Source organism: Sphaeramia orbicularis, chromosome 3, assembly GCF_902148855.1.
Source record: "Sphaeramia orbicularis chromosome 3, fSphaOr1.1, whole genome shotgun sequence".
Taxonomy (NCBI): domain Eukaryota; kingdom Metazoa; phylum Chordata; class Actinopteri; order Kurtiformes; family Apogonidae; genus Sphaeramia; species Sphaeramia orbicularis.
The window spans coordinates 6,988,780-7,011,519 of record NC_043959.1 but is presented as its reverse complement, the minus strand read 5'-3'; the positions used below and the strand labels follow the sequence as shown (position 1 = coordinate 7,011,519).

The 22,740-nt window shown below is 39.2% G+C and overlaps 1 protein-coding gene across 1 annotated transcript in view; it reads right to left on the bottom strand.

Annotated features, from left to right (window-relative positions):
* Positions 1 to 22,740, bottom strand: part of LOC115439140 (SH3 and multiple ankyrin repeat domains protein 2-like) — a 515,551-nt gene that overhangs the window by 18,302 nt on the left and 474,509 nt on the right. Inside the window, exons 22-25 of the mRNA XM_030162991.1 lie at positions 21,976 to 21,999; positions 17,483 to 17,595; positions 15,757 to 15,862; positions 10,005 to 12,504 (exon numbers count right to left, since the gene is read on the bottom strand). Of these exons, the coding sequence (XP_030018851.1) occupies positions 10,005 to 12,504; positions 15,757 to 15,862; positions 17,483 to 17,595; positions 21,976 to 21,999 (2,743 nt within the window). The remainder of the gene's footprint in view (positions 1 to 10,004; positions 12,505 to 15,756; positions 15,863 to 17,482; positions 17,596 to 21,975; positions 22,000 to 22,740) is intronic.

Genomic DNA, 22,740 nt, shown 5'->3' with positions numbered 1-22,740 from the left:
CTGTATTCCACATTTAGACTTTAATCTGATGTAACACATCAACAAATAGAATATTACAATGCCTCCTTGTGGAAGTCACTAGATATTTCACTGTGCAAAACAATCTCCTCATTTCGGGGAAATCAGTTCAAATGCATGGCTTTGGGGGAATAAACAGTTTACTTTGAGAAGCTGCCAACTTCATACACCTGATTCCTCGGTGTCATAAAGACACCAACAGCCTTAAGAGACTATTTAAAGCCAAGGAAACTTCTTCACTAAAATGAGGGAACAAGAAACACTAAAGATGCCAATGCTAGAGCATAATCACCCGGAGATTAAACATAACACTGCTGGGATGAAGTCATTAGCTAAGGTGAGTCATCATGCATTATTTATCATTGTGGAAGTAGATCTACACCATCATATCTATGTTACAAAAATGAGATACAGATAGAGCTTTATATTAAAGGTGCAGGAGACATTCGTGACCAATTTTTCATCAAATCTGTAAAACCTCAGTCATAGCCTAAGTATCATGAATCTGTAAGTCTTTCTGTGATTACTCACCTGAATCTCTCACATTACGGTGAACAATTTCTTAGTGCCATCCACCATAAACAAACTGTGTGTTTACATCCAGAGCCAGGAGGTGACTCGGGCATCTCAGAATTTTGTCGCGACGTGCATTGTGGGAAACGGAGGCTCACGCAGCTGCCTGACAGTGGCAGCTGCTAAAGACACAACGCGGAAATGGCAGGAGCTCCCTTCCCTCTATGCAAATTCCTCCAGCTGTTTCCGCATTTCAGACATTTCTGCATGTTTGTTTCATTCATATAATATCATATGGTCGTGCTGCCGCTGCCACTGCCACTGCAGGTAGCTGTGCGAACCTCCCTTTCCCACAATGCATGTTGCGCCAAAATTCCGAAGATGCCTGAGTTACCTCCCGGCTCTGTTTGTAAACACATGGTTTGTTTATGGTGGATGGCACTAAGAAATTGTTCACCGTAATGCAAGAGATTCAGGTGAAAGATCACAGAAAAACTGACAGATTCATGATACTGAGGATATGACTGAGGTTTTACAGATTTGATGAAAAATTGGTCACGAAAGTCTCCCGTACCTTTAAGTTCTTTGTGGAAAGTGTTACAGGTTAATGGTTGTAAGTGCTTGGTCTGGTGAGGTAGAAAACTAAAAACAAAAAATCTATTCAAGGAGCTTTCTCTACTATAGGATGTTAAAAAATGACACAAGGGTATGATTAGAATGTTTAGAATGATAGAGTTCTGACGTTATGCCAAAGACGTCACTGTACTGTATTATTGTATAATGTGTAAACTATGTATTCACAGCCAAACGTCTAGTGTTACTGCAAACGCATGTGACCACTAGAGGTAGTAGTGAGTAACTCTGCTGGTCTCCCGTGGTGAGGAAAAGTAACATTAAGGCTAAGTTGAGGATGAGAACCAGTGTGAAACAATGTCAGGAGTCAAAGAAGCGACAATGTAATAAAATCTAGAAGCACTATTGTTGTTTTCACCACTGGACACAGCTCTACATGAAAAATCATGTAAAAATAATGAAAAAATTATGTTATGCTTTTCATTTGCTGCTGTCGAAAAGCAGAGCTCAGAGCTAAGCTAACATAGCTAATTATAAGACTGTGTAATGTTGGCAGACTGTCAAAATAACCAGATAGGAATTTTACTTTGAAAAACAAAACTTGATGACACCTAATACAGATACTGTGTAAAGAATGAGCTCTATACTTTATACAATGAGTGATACAGTCTGTGGATACATCGTGTTGATTTGGTGGTGGTTTTGGTCATAAACGTGTTTTAATACTTGACTTCCTCCTGCTGTTGAGAGTTTGGAATACCAATACTACATAAAACCCCTTAAGCATATAAACTGCTATTACTCCTGCACAGATCTCACTTAATAATAGTTGCTAAAAACATAATTAACTATTAACCCTTTATCAGGGAAGTGACTATTTTTGGTAATTCCACACATATTACAAGACAGTAACAGTAACAGTTCCAGTGAGGACAGTGAATCAACAATCTCAGGTCCAATGTGGTCTACAGGGTCTGTAAGGTCCACCTCTGCATGAACAGTGACTGTACCTGCTTTGTTAGGTACCATGAAGTAATGGTACTAATGTACGGAATGATGTTCAAAGGGATAATGTGGATGTGGACAGGGGTCTGGATCAGCACTTATGTTGGTCTAATGTTCTAAAAGTGATGTTTTAATGTTCTAAAATACATGTTCCTTTCACCTTACATGTGTTTTTCTTGTATTTTTTTTATATTTACTTCTTGGATTATTATTTATTTATGTATTTATTTTTTGCCACTTACAGGTAAGGAATCAAATATGGTAACTTCACTGACCTTGATTTTCTATACAACAATAAAAAAAAGCAAGTAATAAAGTCTTGTTAGGTCCTCCAATAACACACTAAGGTTGAAATGTTGAATTTCAGAATATTTCTATGAGTGACCTATAAAGGGTTAACTCCCTGGTTAACTGCTGATGAATACATAGTAAAGTATGTATTCGTTTCACTAAGGCTATGTTGAGACAGCAGGTCCTAATGCACAATTCAGATTTTTGTTGAAATCAGATTTTTTTATGCGCTTGTTCATACTACACATTAGATGCAACTTCTATAAGTTTTGAGTATGAACTGAATGTGACCCTGACATGACCCGTATGCACAAAAGAAGCCCTGACGTAATACATGACTACGCAGGCACGCACTGTGTTTACGGAAGTGACACTTCTGGGATGCAGAATTATCACATTTCAATGATGTAAAGGTCGGATAAATGCGACCTGGCCGTTCAGACTGAAGTCGCATTTCAAAATATCAGATACGTATCGGATTTAGGACCACATATGAACGTGGCCTGGGTTGGATTTGTGCTGTTCAAACTGTCGTTAACAGATTGGATACAGGTCCCAGATGGACAAAAAAAAATCGGATTTGGGCCACATTCGCCTGCAGTCTGAACATAGCCTAAAGCACCAGAAAAAGTCCCGAAAAGGTTTAATGAGACATAATATGCATGTTAGTTAAAGTCATTATAGGTGTTTGTGGCACTATTATAAACAATTTATGAAACTCATTAAACTTTTATTAATGTTCTCACTCCAGTGGCTCATAAGTACTAACAATATTAATATATATCGCATAACGATTTACAACCTATTAACACTAGCATTATGTAAAATATGGAAATGAGTTATCTAAGAAAAAAAGATAATCTATGGAACAAAGGTTAGATCTTTTGTGTATTTTTCATTCATTCAATCTTTTTTGTAATCTCTGAATATATTAAGGTAGAGGCTACATTTACAATGTAGCTGAGAAGACAGTGGAGATAAGACTAATGAATTCAATACAACCTAATTCAGCAGCAGCCCTGGTGGTTACATTCATGGCTGGTTAATGTGATTACTATCTCCTACAGTACATTGATCCATTCATTTGGTTCCGAAAAGATCCGGCTGCATCATTTATCATGGAGACACCAACATGGAAAGGGCAGGTCCAAAATGCCTCGTAGCATGATGGTGATACATCACAATACAAACACACGAGTGGAACTTTAGCTGGACTGTGCCGTGTTACCATCTGATGAAACATACCTGTGAAGATTGAAGACACAGAGGACATGAAGAAAGAAGAGGTGAAGGAACTACAGGAGACTGGAGAAAATGGAGATGAAGATGGAGAGGCGTGAGCTGCAAATGAAATGAGTACAGGGTGTGAAGGCCAACAGACATGACTTTGAACTGCAAAGAATGTAAATGAGGATAACATGATAGCATGTGACATGAAGCGTGAAAGAAGGGAACATGAGCACGGACCTAAGCAGCTGCTGGGCATCTCACTGTAATTACCTAAACAGACGTCACTGTTTTGCCCTAACAATGCTTATTAGATTAGAAAGTATGAGTGCCCAGAGGAATCAACTCTTTCCCTCAGCTCTCTACACCTCTCTGATGAGCGATGGGACCATTCATACAAAATGCATGTGGCCGGTGAATTATTTATTGTGCTTTTTATTTCCCTCTCATACAGGGAAGATGTGAGTTTAAAAAACCATGAGCTGAGCCAGTTAGGTGCAGAGTCCATCAAAATGTTGTCCCAGTTACTGGGAATTAGGTTTCTGTATGTCCTGAATCATTTCAAACATGGATATGCAGGAAATAAATCTTGCTACACTGCACGTGCCATTTCTTATCCCCACCTAAAAACAAACAGCTACCACTTACTTCAATATTCATCGGACTGACCATTACAAAATTTGGCTGCTCTTTTCTGCTTCCATCTGAGTGCACAGTAAAAAACAGAGTGTCAATTTAACTCTTAGAGAGTTGAATTTAACTCTGTTTCAGATAACACTTGGTCCCACTCAAAATTAGAGTAACATTTACTCTATGGCCAGTGTCAAATTTTCAGAGTTAATTCTATTAAATTCAGTATCAAAATTAACAATGAAATTTGCAAAATTAGAGCTGCACAATATATCATTTGATCATCGACATCGCGATGTATGTGTGCAAAATATTCACATTGCAGGTCCTGTAATGTAGGAGGCAAATGAACTCAACGTGTTCTCATGTAATTTTAAGGGTACCTGCCACACACTGCATGCAGCGATCCATCAATCAGTCTTTCTTAATCAGTTTGGAGTGAGTCGCTGGTAACAACATTGAAAAATGAGCAACGAACAAGAGAAAATCACCGTAAATGATGACTAGGTTCCAAAAAGAAAAGTAACATCAGTTATCTGGAATTATTTCAGCTACAAGAAGGATGATACTGAAACACGTGTTCTGTGTCGACAGTGCCTTGCACCGGTTGCCACAAGAGGAAACACAACTAATTTGTTTGACCATTTATGTTGGCACCACACAGCTATTATATCCTCCTAAGTATGTTTTTATATTGCAATATATATCGCTGGGTTAAAAAAAAATGCAATGTCAGTTCTTTTCAATATTGTGCCGCCCTATTTAACAGTGTTGTTTTCACATTGTTAAGGGTAAAATGATTACACTTTAAAGAGCTATTTTTACTCCAGATTTAGTTGTAAAATGACTCTATAATGTTTTAATATTTATTTCTCTGCAGTGTTATTTTCTTCATCAGTTTGCACTCTATGCTAATATTGGAACAATGTAGAATTGCAAGGGTCCCCATGGTGGGGTTTGAGAAGGGCGTATGTTTGCTCTGTGGGTTCTAATCACTCCAGAGTGTTCCCAGAATATTTAAGTAGCCTGCACTACAAAAAAAGTAGCCTGCACAACTTCACGCGTTGAGTTATCGCGGGGTGGAACGTGGCGCTGCGCACCACAGGCGTGCCTCACCAAGGGGGGTTTGGGGGCATGCCCCCCCAAGAAAATTTTGATAATTTGGTGTTATTTGGTGGCCTCTGGTGCAATTTAATTGTGTAATATTACTTATTTCTAGCACTTGTATTGTCATGAGATTTATGTATTTAAGTACAGTTTCCATCAAAATGTGACATTGAAAAATACACAATGTTATGAAGCTGTTGTAAGTACACAATTTTCATGCAAACCGCACTTTCACCAGTAGTATGTGTGTCTGGTCTCTTAGTAAACCTCTGTAGTATGCTGTCTGGCTTGTAACATAACTGCATGTTTAGCATAGATGTTGCGCATTTTTGGTTTGGTTTTTGGTTTTGGAAAAAAGTTAGTGCTGGGCAGTGATTAAAATTTTTAATCGCAATTAACTGCATGGATTTCTACGATTAATCAAGTAGTTATATGGGGGGGGGGGGGGGGTTTGCCGGCATCAACAGCGTGTATTGCCTTTAAGTGATATTTCAGACTCGAAGTACTCCGGTGATAGAAAATAATTCCACATTGCAGTGCTTACAAACAACTTTGGTCTTCTCAACCCCGCCATCTGAAGACATTTAAAATGAAAATGTCCATGGAAAAGACCGGTACTTTTCTCCATGTTTATGTCCACACCAGTTTATTTCAGGTTGTGAGTGACTGACAGGAGTCTTAAGCCCACTAATAAGTACTAATACTAATAAGCCCAATAATATGTGATGTTCAGTTGTTAAAAGCAAGCAAAAGGGGCCCTCTAGTGATCGGAATAAGTTGCACTAACGTATGTTTTGTACTTGCGGTGTTACCGTAGCCAGTTCAGGCATAAGAAGGAACTAACAGACATGTTTCTTTCACTTTGTTTGTATGGCCTGAAAAACGTTTGCCTGTGAGTATTTTATGTTCAGTTGTTGTAAGAATGAATAGTATAAAATATCTCTGATGTGAACCTTTGTTGCTGGATAAAGACATTGTAAATCTTAAATTAATCTGTAAATGCTAATCAATAGCGTGTCTATGGATTTTCCCATTCAAGTTAGCATCGAGATAGCGATCTTTTTCCCATTCATTTACATGTATAATGCCATGTAAATGTACTAAGGCAATGAACAGAACTGAGACATATTTTGTATGTATGTTGCAGTTTTACAGTGAGTCTCAAGTAGAAGATTTGGACAGAAGTTTTCGGTGTCCGGCTTTTCTTGGGAAAACTGTTGTCTATCTGCTGAGCTAATCGCTACACGCACACAAGCAGGGGCAGAAGAATATGAGTAAGAATAAAACGGCATTAACGTGAGATAAAAAAAAAAATTGTCGGCGTTATTTAATGAATGCATTAATGCGGTAATAACGCGTTAACTTGCCCAGCCCTAAAAAAGATATATATATTTCAATTAACACAATTTAAATAGCAATAATTGGTGACAGATTTTAATTCCCTGCACAAACTATGTGTGAGACCTTAACTAGGGGGCTATAGCCTTATGGGAACCTAGGCACTAGAAGGTTCAGTGGCTGGTGGAGGCTCTGAAAAATAAAATATCAATTATATAGCAGCTCAGAACATTACTGAAAATGGCAAAATTAGATCTATATGGCAGGACCCAGAATATTTTCTAAGTCCGGATATGAAAAAAAATTGGCCAGAATTTCCCCTATATTTTGTCATTTCACTCATTCATAAAAGTTAATAGAACAAATCTAAAAGATCTGTGACGTGTACATTCATGAAATATCAATTATATAGCAGCTCAGAACATTGGCAAAATTAGATCTATATGGCAGGACCCAGAATATTTTCTAAGTCTACACATAAAAAAAAAATTGGCCAGAATTTCCCCTGTATTTTGTCATTTCACTCATTCATAAAAGTTAATAGAACAAATACAAAAGATCTGTGAAATGTTTACATTCATGACCTGAGATTTATTTTAGTAATGTTTGTAGAGAGAACAGTTTGCAAGAATAGATCTGGATGTATTGTAGGGTAAATACCTGTTCTCTGCTTCTTTAGGAAACCAAACAGTGTCTGCTGGCCCTTGATGATCTCTTGCTTCCTCTTGGAAGACATTGTCTTACATAAAACAATCAATTTATTCAGAGTTTTACTCTCATTAGCTCCATTTCGATTCCTGCCCTTACTGCAAGCTCCAAGCAGACTTCTTTCGTTTTCTTCTTTGACCAATTCGTGGTAGAAAACTACACTGAGCGCACTTGGCCGTTTCTGGAGACTTCGAGTGCTTCGGGATCATTCAGTTCGCACTTCCGGCCAAAACAAAGATGGCGTTGTGTGGAGTAAAAGTTGAGAAGACGATGAACGAAAAATTGCAATTATTTCAACTTTTAAAGTATGTCGTCTCAAATTGGTAAGAATATTTAATTTAGATCATTGTTTAAAAGTAACCTGCAGACAGGAGGGTGGCAATCTGCAATTCCGCAGGCTGCAGGCGCTCTCGGAACACTCTGTCACCCTAGGACATGTTTTTCCTTTGGAAGACTTAAGTCCTCCCCATTTGTTATACAGTAATAGCGTCACAGCGACAGTCAGGTTGGGCATTGTTCTGCCTACAGGTTTGACTAATGGTGTCACATTAATACAAAAAATAAACATAAAAAGGCCAATAAACATTGTAAAACAGACACGTTAACCTAAATAAACATTAAAATAAACCCCCCTTGAACCCCTGCACATAAAATAGAACACAATGAGTAGTAGTCCAGTACCCACAATGCAATGCGGCAGACTGGCACTAATCATCACTCTGTAGAGTTGAATTTTACACTGCATCTGTGCAGAACTTTACACTGACTTTTAACTCTACTTTTAGAGCTAGTTTACTCTCCATAGGGCTATAAATACTCTATCTAGGTTAAAATAGCTTGACTCTGAAATATTGACACTACATTTTTTACTGTGTGGCAAATACATTTACAGATGAAAAATATTGGAAATAAAAGTGAAACGTATGGATGAGATGAATGACCGGGGATGAATCTCTATTCAAAGGATGATACTCGATGTAGAGAGCGATAAAACTGCCAACAGTAACTTTTTTCCATATTCATCTTAACACATATATAGCACACACACACCCATACATAAAGATCTGACAAACTGAGACAGCCTCAACTATGGTTACATGCAACAAATATTACATTTCTTCCTCCTTGTTCCAAAAAGGGCAGCCTTCCTACTGAGCTGTTTTCATTACTAATGGAAAACAATGTTCCACTAATATCACCATTTACATGGAGCAGTGCATATTCTCATTACAGTAAGATTTTCTTCAAAACTTTTTCACTGGTGGAGGACTTGTTGGACTGCAAACACAGCCTCTCTCTGTCATTTCTTCAAACACCTTCTTGAATAGGCTGGCTTAGTGGTATTTACACACGTCCAAAAACCTGACGATATCCAAGTCTTTCACTGTTTGAAAGAAGGTGTGTTTCTTCCTCCAAGCAGAGATGTTGGCTTTTCTGTTGCCCATGAATTCCACCCCCCCCCCCCCCCCCCCAAAAAACAAAAAAAACAAAAAAAAAACTAGAGGCTGGTTCGTATGGATATGGCTGTTATGAAAACAGTTGGGATTGAATAAATGGCATTTGGCCTAATTTGAATATATCCACAAGGAATATGTTGTTTACATGACCTGTTTCAAATTCAGAGTAGAAAAATAAAGAATGTGTTAGTGTGTGTGAGTGTGTACTGATTCCAGGCTATTCTATACTGATTAAAAATGATGATATAACTGTAAATTGAATAATGAGAGAAGGGAGAGATGGAATTAAGATGAACGATTAATTAAGACTTTCTTTTAAAAAACAAAAAAACAAACAAAAAAAAAAAACTCAATTTCTTATGCTGCTGACTAAAAGCTCAAGGAAGGTATGACACTACTCTATCCTCTGGAAATTTAAAAAAAAAAAATCTGTAAATGAAGTGACAGCAGTGTTAAGTGACAAAAACTCCTTACATTATGAACATCAGCCATAATCTTTGGCCTGCCATGGACAAAGAAGCTATAACCAAATGAAAATTCACCACCAAGGACTAAAAGTTGTCCACAAAAACAAAACTATTACTAATGAAAACCATCTAATAAAAGATGTCCTCCTAACTTACAGCAACAGAAGATGTAGCTAACCATTATTTCTTTTTGACTCTTTGCTCTGACACGTCCAGAATTTGTAAGAAACCAGACGATCTCCTCCAAATGATGCATCTCATGCAAATATCAATACAATGTCAATAATTAGCAAATGACCTTATGATCTTTCACCCACTTAACCTTTTTCAAAGCAGACATTTTGGCTTGTTTCAGCAGGAACGACACATCCTATCCTACTGAGATTAATGCTATCTCTGTTCCACTTAAGTGTCCCAGAAAGCAATGCTACTGAGCCAACATGAACACACAAAAATCCTGGAACTGATGGACGTATGTACATGGAACACAGCCTTTGAGAAATAGAGTAATTAAATCTGTAGTAACCCCACAACACTGCAAGTAGCTTTGTGCAACCATAGTTTATGAAGCTCACATAATTACTGACACTTACAATTAGTAGAATGAACTACTGAAGATAATGACATTTTGGGAGAAATGGAGCGATATCACAAGTTATTTGTCATTTACCTTGTTCCGAAGGCCCCCCTAGTCCCTGTGGGAGAGTCGAGGCTTTCTCCTGGCTTGGGCGGTCTGTCACGATTCATATGCTGCAGAATGGAACTCAGCTCTGTGATTACGGTATTCTTGGTGTCCGGTGTAGATGGGGGGCTACGCAACTCCGGGGGCTGATCGCCCCACAGCTTGGATGTCCTTTGAGTAGGAGTCCTAGGAGGTTCAGAGGATGAAGGGGGAGGGGCCTGAGGTGGTGACCCATATGACTCCGGGGGCTCTTCAATGAGGGTGTCATGATAAAGTGATGTTCTGTTGATGACAGACTTGCCTTTGGGTTTTGGCGGCACAGGAGGTCGATCAACCAGGAAGGCATGTCCATCTGCGGTGGCATAAAGGCTCTCCAGAGCACTATCACAGAAACCTCCCTCTGATGACAGGGTGGAGATGCTAGAAACGGTGCTGGTGGTCTCCATGTGCTGAGGGTCCCCACTGCTGCGGCTGTCCACCTCCTCAATACCCGAGTCACCAACCCCTGATTCTGGGTCAGGTGGAGGAGGAGGATATGAGGGGGGCATGCTGTTTGCCATTCGTTTGTGTTGATCAGTGACAGGAGGTGGTGCATGGGGGTGATAAGGTGGAAGAGGAGGTCCTCCATTCCGTCTCTGCTGCTGAAGCATCTCTGCAATGGCACTAGCCTGGTCATCAGGGATGTCAATACTGTTGGCAAACTCCAAAGGTGGGGGTAGAGGTTCTGAGAACTCAAAGTCCTCGTCAATGTCAACTGAGGCCAGTGGAGGAGGGGGGATGCGGAAGGGCAACTTAACTGGTTCATCCATGGATTCACCTAAAGGAACACTTCTTCTCCGAGATGAGGGAAGCTGTTGGTTAGAGAGTGGTACTGGAGCATTATGAAGATCAGGTTGGTTGGGGTCTTTCAGTTCAGATGGTCTGTTGCTATCCTGTCCATCCACATCTTGGGCATTGGCCTTGTTACTTGCTTCTGTGGTGGTGTGAACCATTAGTAGTCCAGCTGACTTGGGCTGTGATGAGTCTGCCACATCTGCTGGTGCACTCTTCCTTTCCTCCACTGCCTGGTGCTGCCGCTCTTCCCTTACAGTATCAGACTCATACTTTTGCTCAGTCATCTGTCTTCTCAAGCCACCTCGACCAGGCCGTCCCATGGTCGCTGTGGAGATTGCGGCAAAACTTGTTTCAATCCCAGAACGTAGTTTGGTGTCAATGAACAGCGGTTGGTTGAGGTCTGGTTTGTGGCTTGGTTGAATGGGAAGCGACTGGGCTTCATGCTTGGGGGTTTGTTGAACCTGAGGAGGATTTTGTGGCTGATTCTGAGGATGGTTTTGTTGCTCCTTCATGGCTCTGTCACGGGCTGCCAGGGCCAGAGCAAGTGGTGAATTAGGGTCTAAGGGCTTGCCAGTGACAGGATGGAGGTAGGTCCCATTGGCCCTATAGTGGGTCTTAGGGGGAGTGGATGGGAGACTAACTGGACTGTCCAGATTAGGGCACTGGCCTGTTCTTGTGTTTAGGGGTTCCCTGACCACTGTGGGCTCTGGAGTGTTGAAATCAGTCATGTTGCCACTACCACCTCCAACAGGAGGCCCAAGCTGCACGGTAGAAGGTGGAGCCATTATCCTTCGAAGTCTCTCATCACTACTGAACATGCCTTCATCTATGGACTTAGAGTGGCGAAGGCGAGGGGTTGGCATGGGACCGGTTAAGTCATCATCACCTATGTCTATGGACTGGAAGGCAATGGAGTTCTTTTTTGCCTCTAACCTCTTCTCTCTGTCTCGCACTGCCCCAGCAATAGCTGCCGCGAAGGGGTTACTTAGAGACAGAGGATCATCCGGACGCAAACCCCCACTTCCACCAATGGTAGGCGTTAGAGGTGGGTGTTCAGGGGTAGTGGGCTCAATCTCCATACTGCTACCCTGGCTGCTCTTGCCACTGCTGCTGGTGGAGGGCTCCTTGACAATGATGGTGGGGATGGGAATGGAGGAGCATGTTCGCTCTACAGGTGTAGTAGGCATGGAAACTGGGCCTGAGGGGCTTGCTGGCATGTGACAGGTTTTTTCTGGACTGTCCTCAACATTGGACTGCTTTACTAGCATGCCCTTCCTTCGAGCTGGTTTTGCTGGCACGTACAGTGTCTTATTACCAACCTCAGAGTAAGGGTTCTCAGGCACTGGTGTGCGCCCTCGAGTGCGTGTGCTCTCAAATTGCTCTGAGCTTTGGCGGAAGTAACCACGCCTTAATGTACCAACATCTCTGCTAATGGTGGTCACTGCATTAGCGGGTGAGTTCTGGGTGAAACTTGGCCTTGTGGTACCATAGTTCTTTGTTGTAGGGCCAGCAGCTGAGTTGTAGGCAGGCGGCGATGGGGGTGAAATGGCTGGGGGAGGCGGGATGTCCTCTGAGGTGTCAGGCATAGAGAGGCTGCGGGAAAACTTGAGCAGAGGCGGTGTGAGGAATCCCTGTTTCTCATCTTCTGTTGTACCTTGGAGAAATGGAACAGAGCGAAGCAGAAAGAAAAATTATGTCAGTACCTTGGGGAGACATTTCCATTTTTTATTTCCTGGTTGGCCTTCTGTTTCTGGTGTTAAATATCTCATTTATTGATGTGACCTCTTTTTTAACCTTTATTTATTCAAGCTGGAGGTTCTGCAAATTTGTGTGAACCCAGACTGATGAGAAGGGCAGGTGGCTATGGGATGTTTATTAGTGACACAAGTTTAATTGGATGCTTGTAAAACTCTGTTCCTGCCACCTGAAGCAACAAATACTGTCCTAATTTATAGCACGAGTACGATGCTGAATTCAGGACTAAACATCACATTTTATGCCAGGAACAGTGTATATTAAAAATAGGACCAATGGTCCTGTATCTCACTGGCATGTTCTATCAAGAATCAATAACAACTTGAATTTGTGAGGTTGTCAGGTTCTGCTGCTATGTAAGAGTCCTATGGTCCTGATGCAGGAGGTCAATCTCCCAAACAAAAGTGGGTGGTACTTTCACTGAAGGAGAACTCAACCAATTAAATGAAAGTCCATATTATGACTTCTGTCAGTGCACAATAGTAACTATATTGATATCTGTAACCATTTCTGTTATAATCCATTAAATATGGCCCATTATAAATAAAGGCAAATGTTTAATATTTCAAAAATTTCAAAAATTATTTTTAAATCAAAATATGTCAAAAATGTGAACAAACTTTATAGACATTGTCCCAAGGAAGATACATATAAAATTTGAAATGAATCCAATCAGTAGTTTCATCAAAGATGTTTGAAGAAATTGCTAACAAAGATGATGACAACAAAAACAACGCCGGACACAGCGCCTTCACAATAAGTTATGGCCTTTGGCTGGAGAGCTAAACTGGATCAGAAAACTCAAACTGCTTGTATAAATGACACTCAGTTTCATTTTGGCATTCTGCCACTAGCCTGATGAGATATTCTTAAAATCCGTTTCTGATAAAACATACCTTTGAGACAGGCACCGAGAACAAAATGCCTTACTTGGGCCTGTATGTTATGAGCTATCTGCAATGTGCAATAACACTGTTCAATACTGCAGTGATGATTTGACTTAAAAGACCTTTACATTGCACCAGTTAACAATGGTTGAGAGCTATTTGGGGCGTTATCTGATTGGCCAAACATAGCTATTAATACGGGGCTCCTATAGCACACTTTTTGCAAGAGTGCTGCATTTTTTTTATTGTTATTATTATTATTTTGGTTTGGTCGGGAGGCAAGTGACTATCTGAATAACCAACTTAAATTAACTTTATTATTTGACAAACACTTCAAAGATCACTTTAAATATACTTGGTAACATAACAATTACACCACTAAGAAACCACAGGACACTGCAAGAGAAACAAACTGGCAAATGAGTCTCATGACGATCACTTAAAAACACAGTGAGGATTTGTATTGCACTTACTCCATCGACATACAGGGTGGGGAAGCAAAATTTACAATGAACATTTAGTTGTTTTTTTCTCAGCAGGCACTACGTCAATTCTTTTGAAACCAAACATATATTGATGTCATAATCATACCTAACAGTATTATCCATACCTTTTCAGAAACTTTTGCCCATATGAGTAATCAGAAAAGCAAACGTCAAAGAGTGTGTGATTTGCTGAATGCACTCGTCACACCAAAGGAGATTTCAAAAATAGTTGGAGTGTCCATAAAGACTGTTTATAATGTAAAGAAGAGAATGACTATGAGCAAAACTATTACGAGAAAGTCTGGAAGTGGAGGAAGCATCAAAAAACGTACCAAAGCTTTTATTAAAGCTCTCAAATCCAAAATCCTACAGGATCCAACCAAATCCATGAGAAAAATGGCAATTGAACTTGAGGTAGACAACAAGACCGTTAGAAATGCAGTAAAATATGATTTGAAGTTAAACTCTTACACAAGAACACCAAAACACTTGTTGACAACAGCTATGAAGGAAAAGAGATTGGAAAGGTGCAAGAAAATTCTTACATGGTTCAAGAAAAAGCCCTCCATTGTAACGATCTTTTCAGATGAAAAGATCTTCACTGTTGATGCTGTTCTGAACCGCAGAAATGACAGATTTATCGCAAAATTGAAAGCTGAGGTTAAAGGGACATTCAGAACAAAACATCCTGCTCAAGTTATGGCTTTTGGTGTTGTGGCTTCCGATGGAAAGAAAATGCCTATAAAATTCTACAAAGCTGATGAAAAAATCAATGTTAATTCTTACTACAAGACTCTGAGATACCAGGTATTGCCATGGCTTAAAGCAAACTACCCAGATGGAAATTATATATGGACACAGGATGGTGCTCCAGCCCACACAGCTAGAAAAATACAAGATTTCTGCAAATCCAATTTTAGCAATTTTTGGGAATCATGTTTATGGCCGCCTTCTAGCCCAGATCTAAACCCTCTGGATTCTGCTATTTGGGGCGTTTTAGAACATGCTACCAATAGAACATCACACAGCAATGTCAACTTTCTTAAAGATACTATTAAAGAAGAATGGGAGAAGTTGTCACCCGAATATTTGAGGAACACTTGCGCAAGTTTCAGGAAGCGTGTGAAGGCAGTTATTGAGAAAGAAGGAGGACACATAGAATAAAAACATTTTCTATTATGTCAATTTTCTTGTGGCAAATAAATTCTCATGACTTTCAATAAAGTAACTGGTCATACACTGTCTTTCAATGCCTGCCTCAAAATATTGTAAATTTTGCTTCCCCACCCTGTAGAACAAATTGTGATACAGTGAGTACATTTGATATATCAGCCAGCCCTTGGGGGACTTGAATACAATATTTATTTATCTATTTATATTTATTCCCTAAAAAACTCTAAATCCTATTTCTGTTACAATGGCAGCAAAAAAAGTAAAAGTATCATCAGCCTGCATGACATCCCCTTATTCAGCATTAAGAATGAACATTCAGCATATGTTTAATGACCTCCAACATTATGGCCTCAAAGCACACTTTGCTGACTGGATCATTTCAATTTATCTATAATTAGCTTTAATATCGTAAGAGTGCAGAGTGCAAGTCCTCTGACAAAACATTATATCAAGATAAGAGCGCAATGTACTAGGCATGCAGTTCACGACTTAAGCCCACCTACATTTACATGTCCACCGCACACACACACACACACGCACACACACACACACACACACACACACACACGCACACGCACGCGCACATTCAGTGTATGTATGTCATACCTATAGACTTTTGTTTTTTCAGTGTGCCCTTCTCAGGTATCCCTAAGAAGGCCCCTGGCACAGTGGGTGGCACCACTGCTACTCCCTGGCGATCATGATACAAGGACTGCAAATCAGAATATTGAAAATATATTAATTATATTATACTGGCATATTTTATCTATTTATATTCTATTAAAATTAACAAGGAAAACAAACTGCTGTAAAAACAATCACAAATGAATGACAGTCATTCTTCATACAGAACATAATATGTGTATGAAGTGTCACAAATACACACACCCAGTTATTTAAAATACTATCCAACTGAGGGTATGCACTGATGTCATTTCCAAACCAGAACATGGTCCCTTAGTAGGGACTGCAGTCACAATATATGAAGCAACATGTCCACATTTGATGGAGAAAATGATTCATGTGGGAATAAAACAATTATCTGTTTAAATTAAAGGATGTTTGACAACAGTGATTCTTACAACTTGTCAAAGAACCAGTGGTCTGTGGATACTGATTTGTGGCCAGGAATTAGATTTCCTGACTATGTACCTGATATGTATGTAGGGGGAATGAACAAAATCAAAGCTTGGAGAAAAATAACGAGTTTAACCCATAAAGACCCAGTGCTACTTTTGTGGCAGTTCCCAAATGATTTTTTCCTCTAGATTTCACCTTTCTTAAGTGATTTATCGACATTTATTGTGATACTGTCCTCTGTATTTTGTGCTTTTGAGTGAAAATCATGTATTTTCTTTTATGTAACTTTCCATTGTCAGTGTTTCACCTGCTGTAGATCATAATGTATGTCGACATTAATTGTTGCTTTATATACCATATCCATAATACCATACCCTGAATTCAACAGCACAAGGAAAAGTGTTGTATACTCTTCCACTTAAAAGAGCTGCTTTTTTTTTTTTTTTTTTTTTAATTTTTGGATTATTAAATGACAATATGAAGTAGCATGGGATAATGGGAGTTGATATTCATCACTTTTGCTTGTGGAATTCACATTCATGTTCACAGAGGGGGTAATTTATTAGTAATTTATCATTGGTATTTATTGATTATTTATTGCTGATTATTTAAATGCATTTATTCGTAGTTGCTTTCAGTGATCTTGTATTTGTGCACTGATTTATTTGTCACTTTGCACTTCGGATGTGGGCTGATGTCTGTGGTAAGCTGCAAATGAATTGCCCCTTTGGGATAAATAAAGTTTTCTGAATCTGAATCTGAATTCACAAATTCATCACACGGGCCAGACTGGACCCTAGATTTGGCCCTTGGGCCGCATGTTTGACACCTGTGCTCTAGAGGATTAAGCCATAACAGAGGATGGATGGGTGAATGAATTTCAGTTATAGACAGGCCAGGTACTTTAGATGTGTTTGAAACATTTAAGGTAAATTCTGCCACTCAGTGAATGTAACTGCAGTGACTTCAGCCTGCTGCAATATCTTGTGTATTATGTCTGTGTGGACTCAATAATCACACCGTTGTAACTTCGTGTGTTTGCTTTACTCAACACATCTGCGTCCCCACTTTACATCTGTTGCTGTGCATCCGGCTATGTCTCTTAAAGGCACAGGAACATTACTTAATGCAACTTAACTTCATGAACCAGAGTATAAACTATAACTCTGTATGTATATTACCATATCTCAGACATCACACTGTGCATACCCTCTATTTTGCTTGTGTTATTCATTAAGTTCTGTCAACTCACATTCATATCAGCAGCCGTCACCAAGCAGCGACTAGAAGGGCGTGGTTTGATCGTGGCGATCTTCATATCAACTGGTGACGTCTTCTGGGCGTGTGTCATCTCTTCAACTTTGTCTGCAAAACAATGTGAGCCATAACTCATAAGCAACACAAAGGGCGAGTGGTGGGAAGTGGGGTGGGGGTGGGGGTGTGGGGGGGCTTTAATATGCAAAAGCCTTAATAAGGCTGTCATGGGCCAAACACAAGCTAATCATTCACAGAGATCCTTTCCTCTGTTTCCACACTGAGTTGCAGATGAAACTGAAACAGAAAACATTGAAGCACATCTGGAGGAGGGACTTGGATGAAATGTGTCAGGCGTGTCCAGCCTTGGAAGCCGTGCAAGCTCTTTCAAAACAGCCGACTCAGCAGCATCATCCAACTCTCAGGGTCGTTACCTTAGTCAATGTTAAATGAGTAATGAATGTGACGTCTGTCAAGTTTGCCGTTATCTCTCTCAGCCTTGTCTTTTTTCACTACCGCAGGGGTCAACGGCAAATTTGGCAGAACCGAATTTCCCTCTGGTGTGTGATGATGCCATCAGGTAGAGTCCACCTAAAAGAGTTTTGCTCAGAGAAGCTACATGCTAGCCCTGATCTAGCCTCTGTTCCCCTCGCTGGCTAGCTCTGTCTAGAATGTAGAAAAGCTTCCATGCATTAGGGATGTGATTACTTAGAGTGACTTGGAAAACAATCCTCTTCTTCTGCGCATCTACACAGAGGAGAGGAGTGGGGAGGGGAGGAAAGGGGAGGAAAGGAACATCAATGACCTTAACTACAGTTAGAGCTAAAACACACACACACACACACACACACACACACACACACATGCAACAGACAAATGCACATTTCCTCTTTCTCTTCTCTGTATCCCAAATGGATTGCAGCTACAGCACATTAGACTACATGCAGCACAGTTGCCCTGGAAACCTATCTGTGAGTGAAACATTTCCTGGAATAAACCTCCCCCTCCTCACGTGTACAAATATGCAAACAGGCACACGTGCACGCGCACGCACACACACACACACACAAAGCCTGCCTGCATGAACACTGTAGGTAGAAAAGGAAGGTGCACAGGAAGAAAAACATGACGTGTTCATAGCAACACATCTCCTCCACACATATGCACAAACATACATAAACAGTACACGTGTATATTTAAGTAATGCTTTGTATAATTCCTCATTAAGATGACTGCAGCTAGGTTTATTTGTGTTAAAAGCTTCAGGCAGTAAATAATGATGCTGTCGGTTTGTTTTTTTGTAAATCAATATTCTTAAAGTGCCTGCATGAAAGATTTTGAGGTAAACTATCCATTAAATAAAAATGATTAATAATGGGGCAAGGCACCAAATAGAAATGAAATCTCTAGCAATAGAATGCTACAGGAATAGGACCTGAAACCCAGAATGGACTTAGCACGGAGTTGTACTTGTGGTTCCCTAGTCCTGAAGTCAAATGTTTATGAATCTGTTAAACACAGATGTTGAGGAGATGTTCAAGGTCACAACATAAAATAAGGCTGTAAATACCACCTTAGAGTTTTGCATATTTTATGAGTGGTGTTTGCTAAGAAAATGGATAAAAGACCAGAGAAATCACTGACTGGGTTGTAGAACAGTGTTTTAAAGCTGTTGACGTGTTTTGTTTTTTGCCAGAAATAGGGCTGGGCGATATGGAAAAAAGTCATATCATGATAATTTTTTTCATATCAGACAATATCGATATGTATCATGATATAAATAAAATCACTATTTTTGTCAACCTTAAATTTTCTGTTACTCATAAGTTAGTTGTGAAGCCATCAGAAGGTTATTTTTCATTTAAATATGATTTACTTTCTGTCAGAGTTGGAACATGACAGATGTGCTGAATAGGGCTGCACGATATTAGAAAAAACTGACATTGTGATTGTTCTTAATCCTGCGATATATATTACGGTATAAAAAAATACTCAGGAGGATATAATAGCTGTGTGTTGCCAATGTAAAGGGTCAAACAAATTAATTGTGTTTCCTCTCGTTGTGGCAACAGGTGTAAGGCACTGTCGACACAGAACATGTGTTTCAGTATCATCCTTCTTGTAGCTGAAATAATTCCAGATAACTGATGTTGCTTTTCTTTTTGGCACAAAGTCTTCATTTACGGTGATTTTCTCTTGTTCGTTGCTCATTTGTCAAGATTCTTACCAGTGACTCACTCCAAACTAATTAAGAACGTTTGTGATTGGTGGATCGCTGTGTGCAGTGTGTCAGGTACCCTGAAATTACATGAGAACACGCTGAGTTCATTTGCCTCCTACATTGCAGGATCTGTGATGTGACTATTGCACACATGTACATCACGATGACGATGGTCAAATGATATATTGTGCAGCTCTAGTGCTGAAGAACATTATCCAACTGTTTCAGAGAAATAAAACAGGTCCATATATTTAAAACTAAACTAAAAGTCTGACCAGCAGGGAAAAGCTTTCAAGTTTTAAAAGAGAACACAAACAAAACAGACCATCTTCACCAAACAATGCAGAGGGTATATATATGGGGGTGTGTTCCATAACTGCCATAACTGCCGTAAAACTGAAAATGAAACTTAACATGCTTTAAACGTCCGACTCCTGGCTTCTATGCCACACCCTACTTTTCAGTAACCCAGTCGCCCAAGTTCTCTGTCACATTTTCTCCTGAGGGAACACTCATTATCTCCCGTGTGTGCTGCAGCTGCTCTTGCACCGGTGCTGTGAGTGTTAACCTAACTTGATGTGGCTCTAGTGTGATTAGTTCGGTGTGGCGCTGCTTAATTATGATTGGCTGTGGACAAACGAATGGACGAATGAATTCTATCGACACTGTATTGAGCATGTCTCATATTTCTATCAATATTTCTATCAAGGAAAAGTTATATTTCGATATCTATCATTTTATCGCCCAGCCCAAGCCAGAAGTGACCGTATCTGGACAAATGATGGAAATAGGGAAGACACTATTTGTAACTTATTGATGCAGTAAACTTCATGAAATTTTTGTATAGCTGAGTTAAAGTAAATCTGTTTGTCAAAAAATCATGTTACAAAAGTCATACTCATCAGACAGAGATTTTGCCAATTTTGCCAATATAAGGTCGTACAATGTTTAATTAAAGTGTTTTTTTATGGATTGATAATTTACAGAAAGACCACTTATTACAGAGTTTAATGAGAATGAGGATAGAATGACATGAGAGAGGAAAAAATGCTTGTACTTTCTAAGGGGAATTTTAGTGGAAGTCTATGTGACTTTTTAGTAGCCGACACCTAGTGGCCATCCCTGGTATTACACTTTGGTTTCACTTTCAACCGTTTGCACACTGAAATTCTGGAAATTCATTGTCTCACTAGAACCTAACATGTACGCCTTTACAATATTTTGTTACATTCCTGCAAACTATTCATTTTACTCTCTATATCAGATCGCACTAAGAGTGAAGGTTTCTGTAGAAGTGAAATCAGGATGGAAGCTTAGTGGTGACGCTGAGGTCATGTCACCTTATGTTAGTGTTCTGCTTTTGATGAATACATTTCTACATTCTACATACATCTCAAGTGGTTTCCATTTGCGCAGGTCATCTTGCTAAAAACAGATGTTATCATACAGTCGCGGAAAAAATTATTAGACCATCAAAAGTCATCAAAAACAATGGTTGTGCAATCAAGTACTAACTCCTGTGTGTATCATGTGACTAAAACAAACAGAAAAGAAAACATGGAATGCCTAAAAGCACTGTTTTTGTCTGTACAGTGCCATAGATATTGATGTAAGAACTGAAGTGATTTTAGTTATTATTAAGAAAACATGGAAAATGGATAGATATCAACTCTGAAATTAAACTCTTATGAGTTATTTTTGTTGTTATTACTATATTTGTCCAAACAAATGTACCTTTAGTTGTACCAGGAATTAAAATGAACAAGAAATTGAAGAAAACAAGGGTAGTTTAATAATTTTTTCCTTGACTGTACATGGTTCATGCATGCAGCTTATTTTGCTCAATAATTCAAACACTATTGGAAAAATCCCATTGGCTGTTGTTCAAGAGACATACAATGATGCTAACGTCCAGGTTGTTCTAAAAAAAAAAAAACAGTCATCCCTGCAGCACTCTATAGAGCATGGCTTAGTGTATTTCTACTTAACATCACTACGACATTAAAACATGCACTGACAACATTTAAAGCATAACTCACTGATCAAAAACACGTTATGAAACATGCAAATACACCAAAAGACACTATTTGGTTTCTGCTAAAAATCAAAAAAGCTAGTTAGTAAAATCATATTTTTGAATGGAATAAGAACAATAAAACAAATAAAGGGTTAGTTAATCACAGTGATGGGGTGTGGGAATTACTGTATGTGACAGAAATCAGTCATTGGAAGTACTGGATTCAGATGTAAACATGCCTACAGTAACTTACCACCTTTCTTTTTCCTTAGAGTGGCTTAGGGGTGACAGAAAAACATTTCTGAGTCTTTAAAGCAAACACAAGTGCAACTGCTGTACCAAGCTGGTGTAAAGTCTGCCTGTTTAGCAGCTTCGGTAATATTTGTGGATCATTTTCACTCAGTGATTCATCTGTTTACACTGGTCATATTATGTTCAGATATTAACCGTACTAACAGGCAGTTCTGATAATAGTACAGAGGTGTAAAAAATAACATGCAAGTGTGTCAGAGCAGCTCAGGGAGAAAAAGAAACATGCTGACTGCAGGTATTTTTATTGTCAGCATTTTTTTGGTAATATAAACAGATTGACTGTGCTGTCATTCATTCATCCATTAATTCTTTCATTTATTCATTCATACACCTTTCATCTATCTGCCAGCCTTTTGCATGGAGCCGCTATTATCAATGACTGACACAAAAGAAAAAATGTTGAAAAGACATTCGAAGCTTCTATTCTTCAGTTTAAGATTATTTTCATTGTAAATTTCATCATTCATTAATTAAAAACATTCGATATTTACATTTAGCAAATATATTTTTTTATAATTAATAATCAAGTCTGTAAATTGTCAAAAACACCAAACATTTGGTATAAAGGACTCAAGGGGGGAATCACAAAATAACTCATAATATGATATCATCATGATATGTTGTCCAGTGTTGGGAGTGTTACAAAGTAATGCATTGCAGTAATGGATTACTTTTTGCTGTAATGCAGCATTACTAATCAATTTTC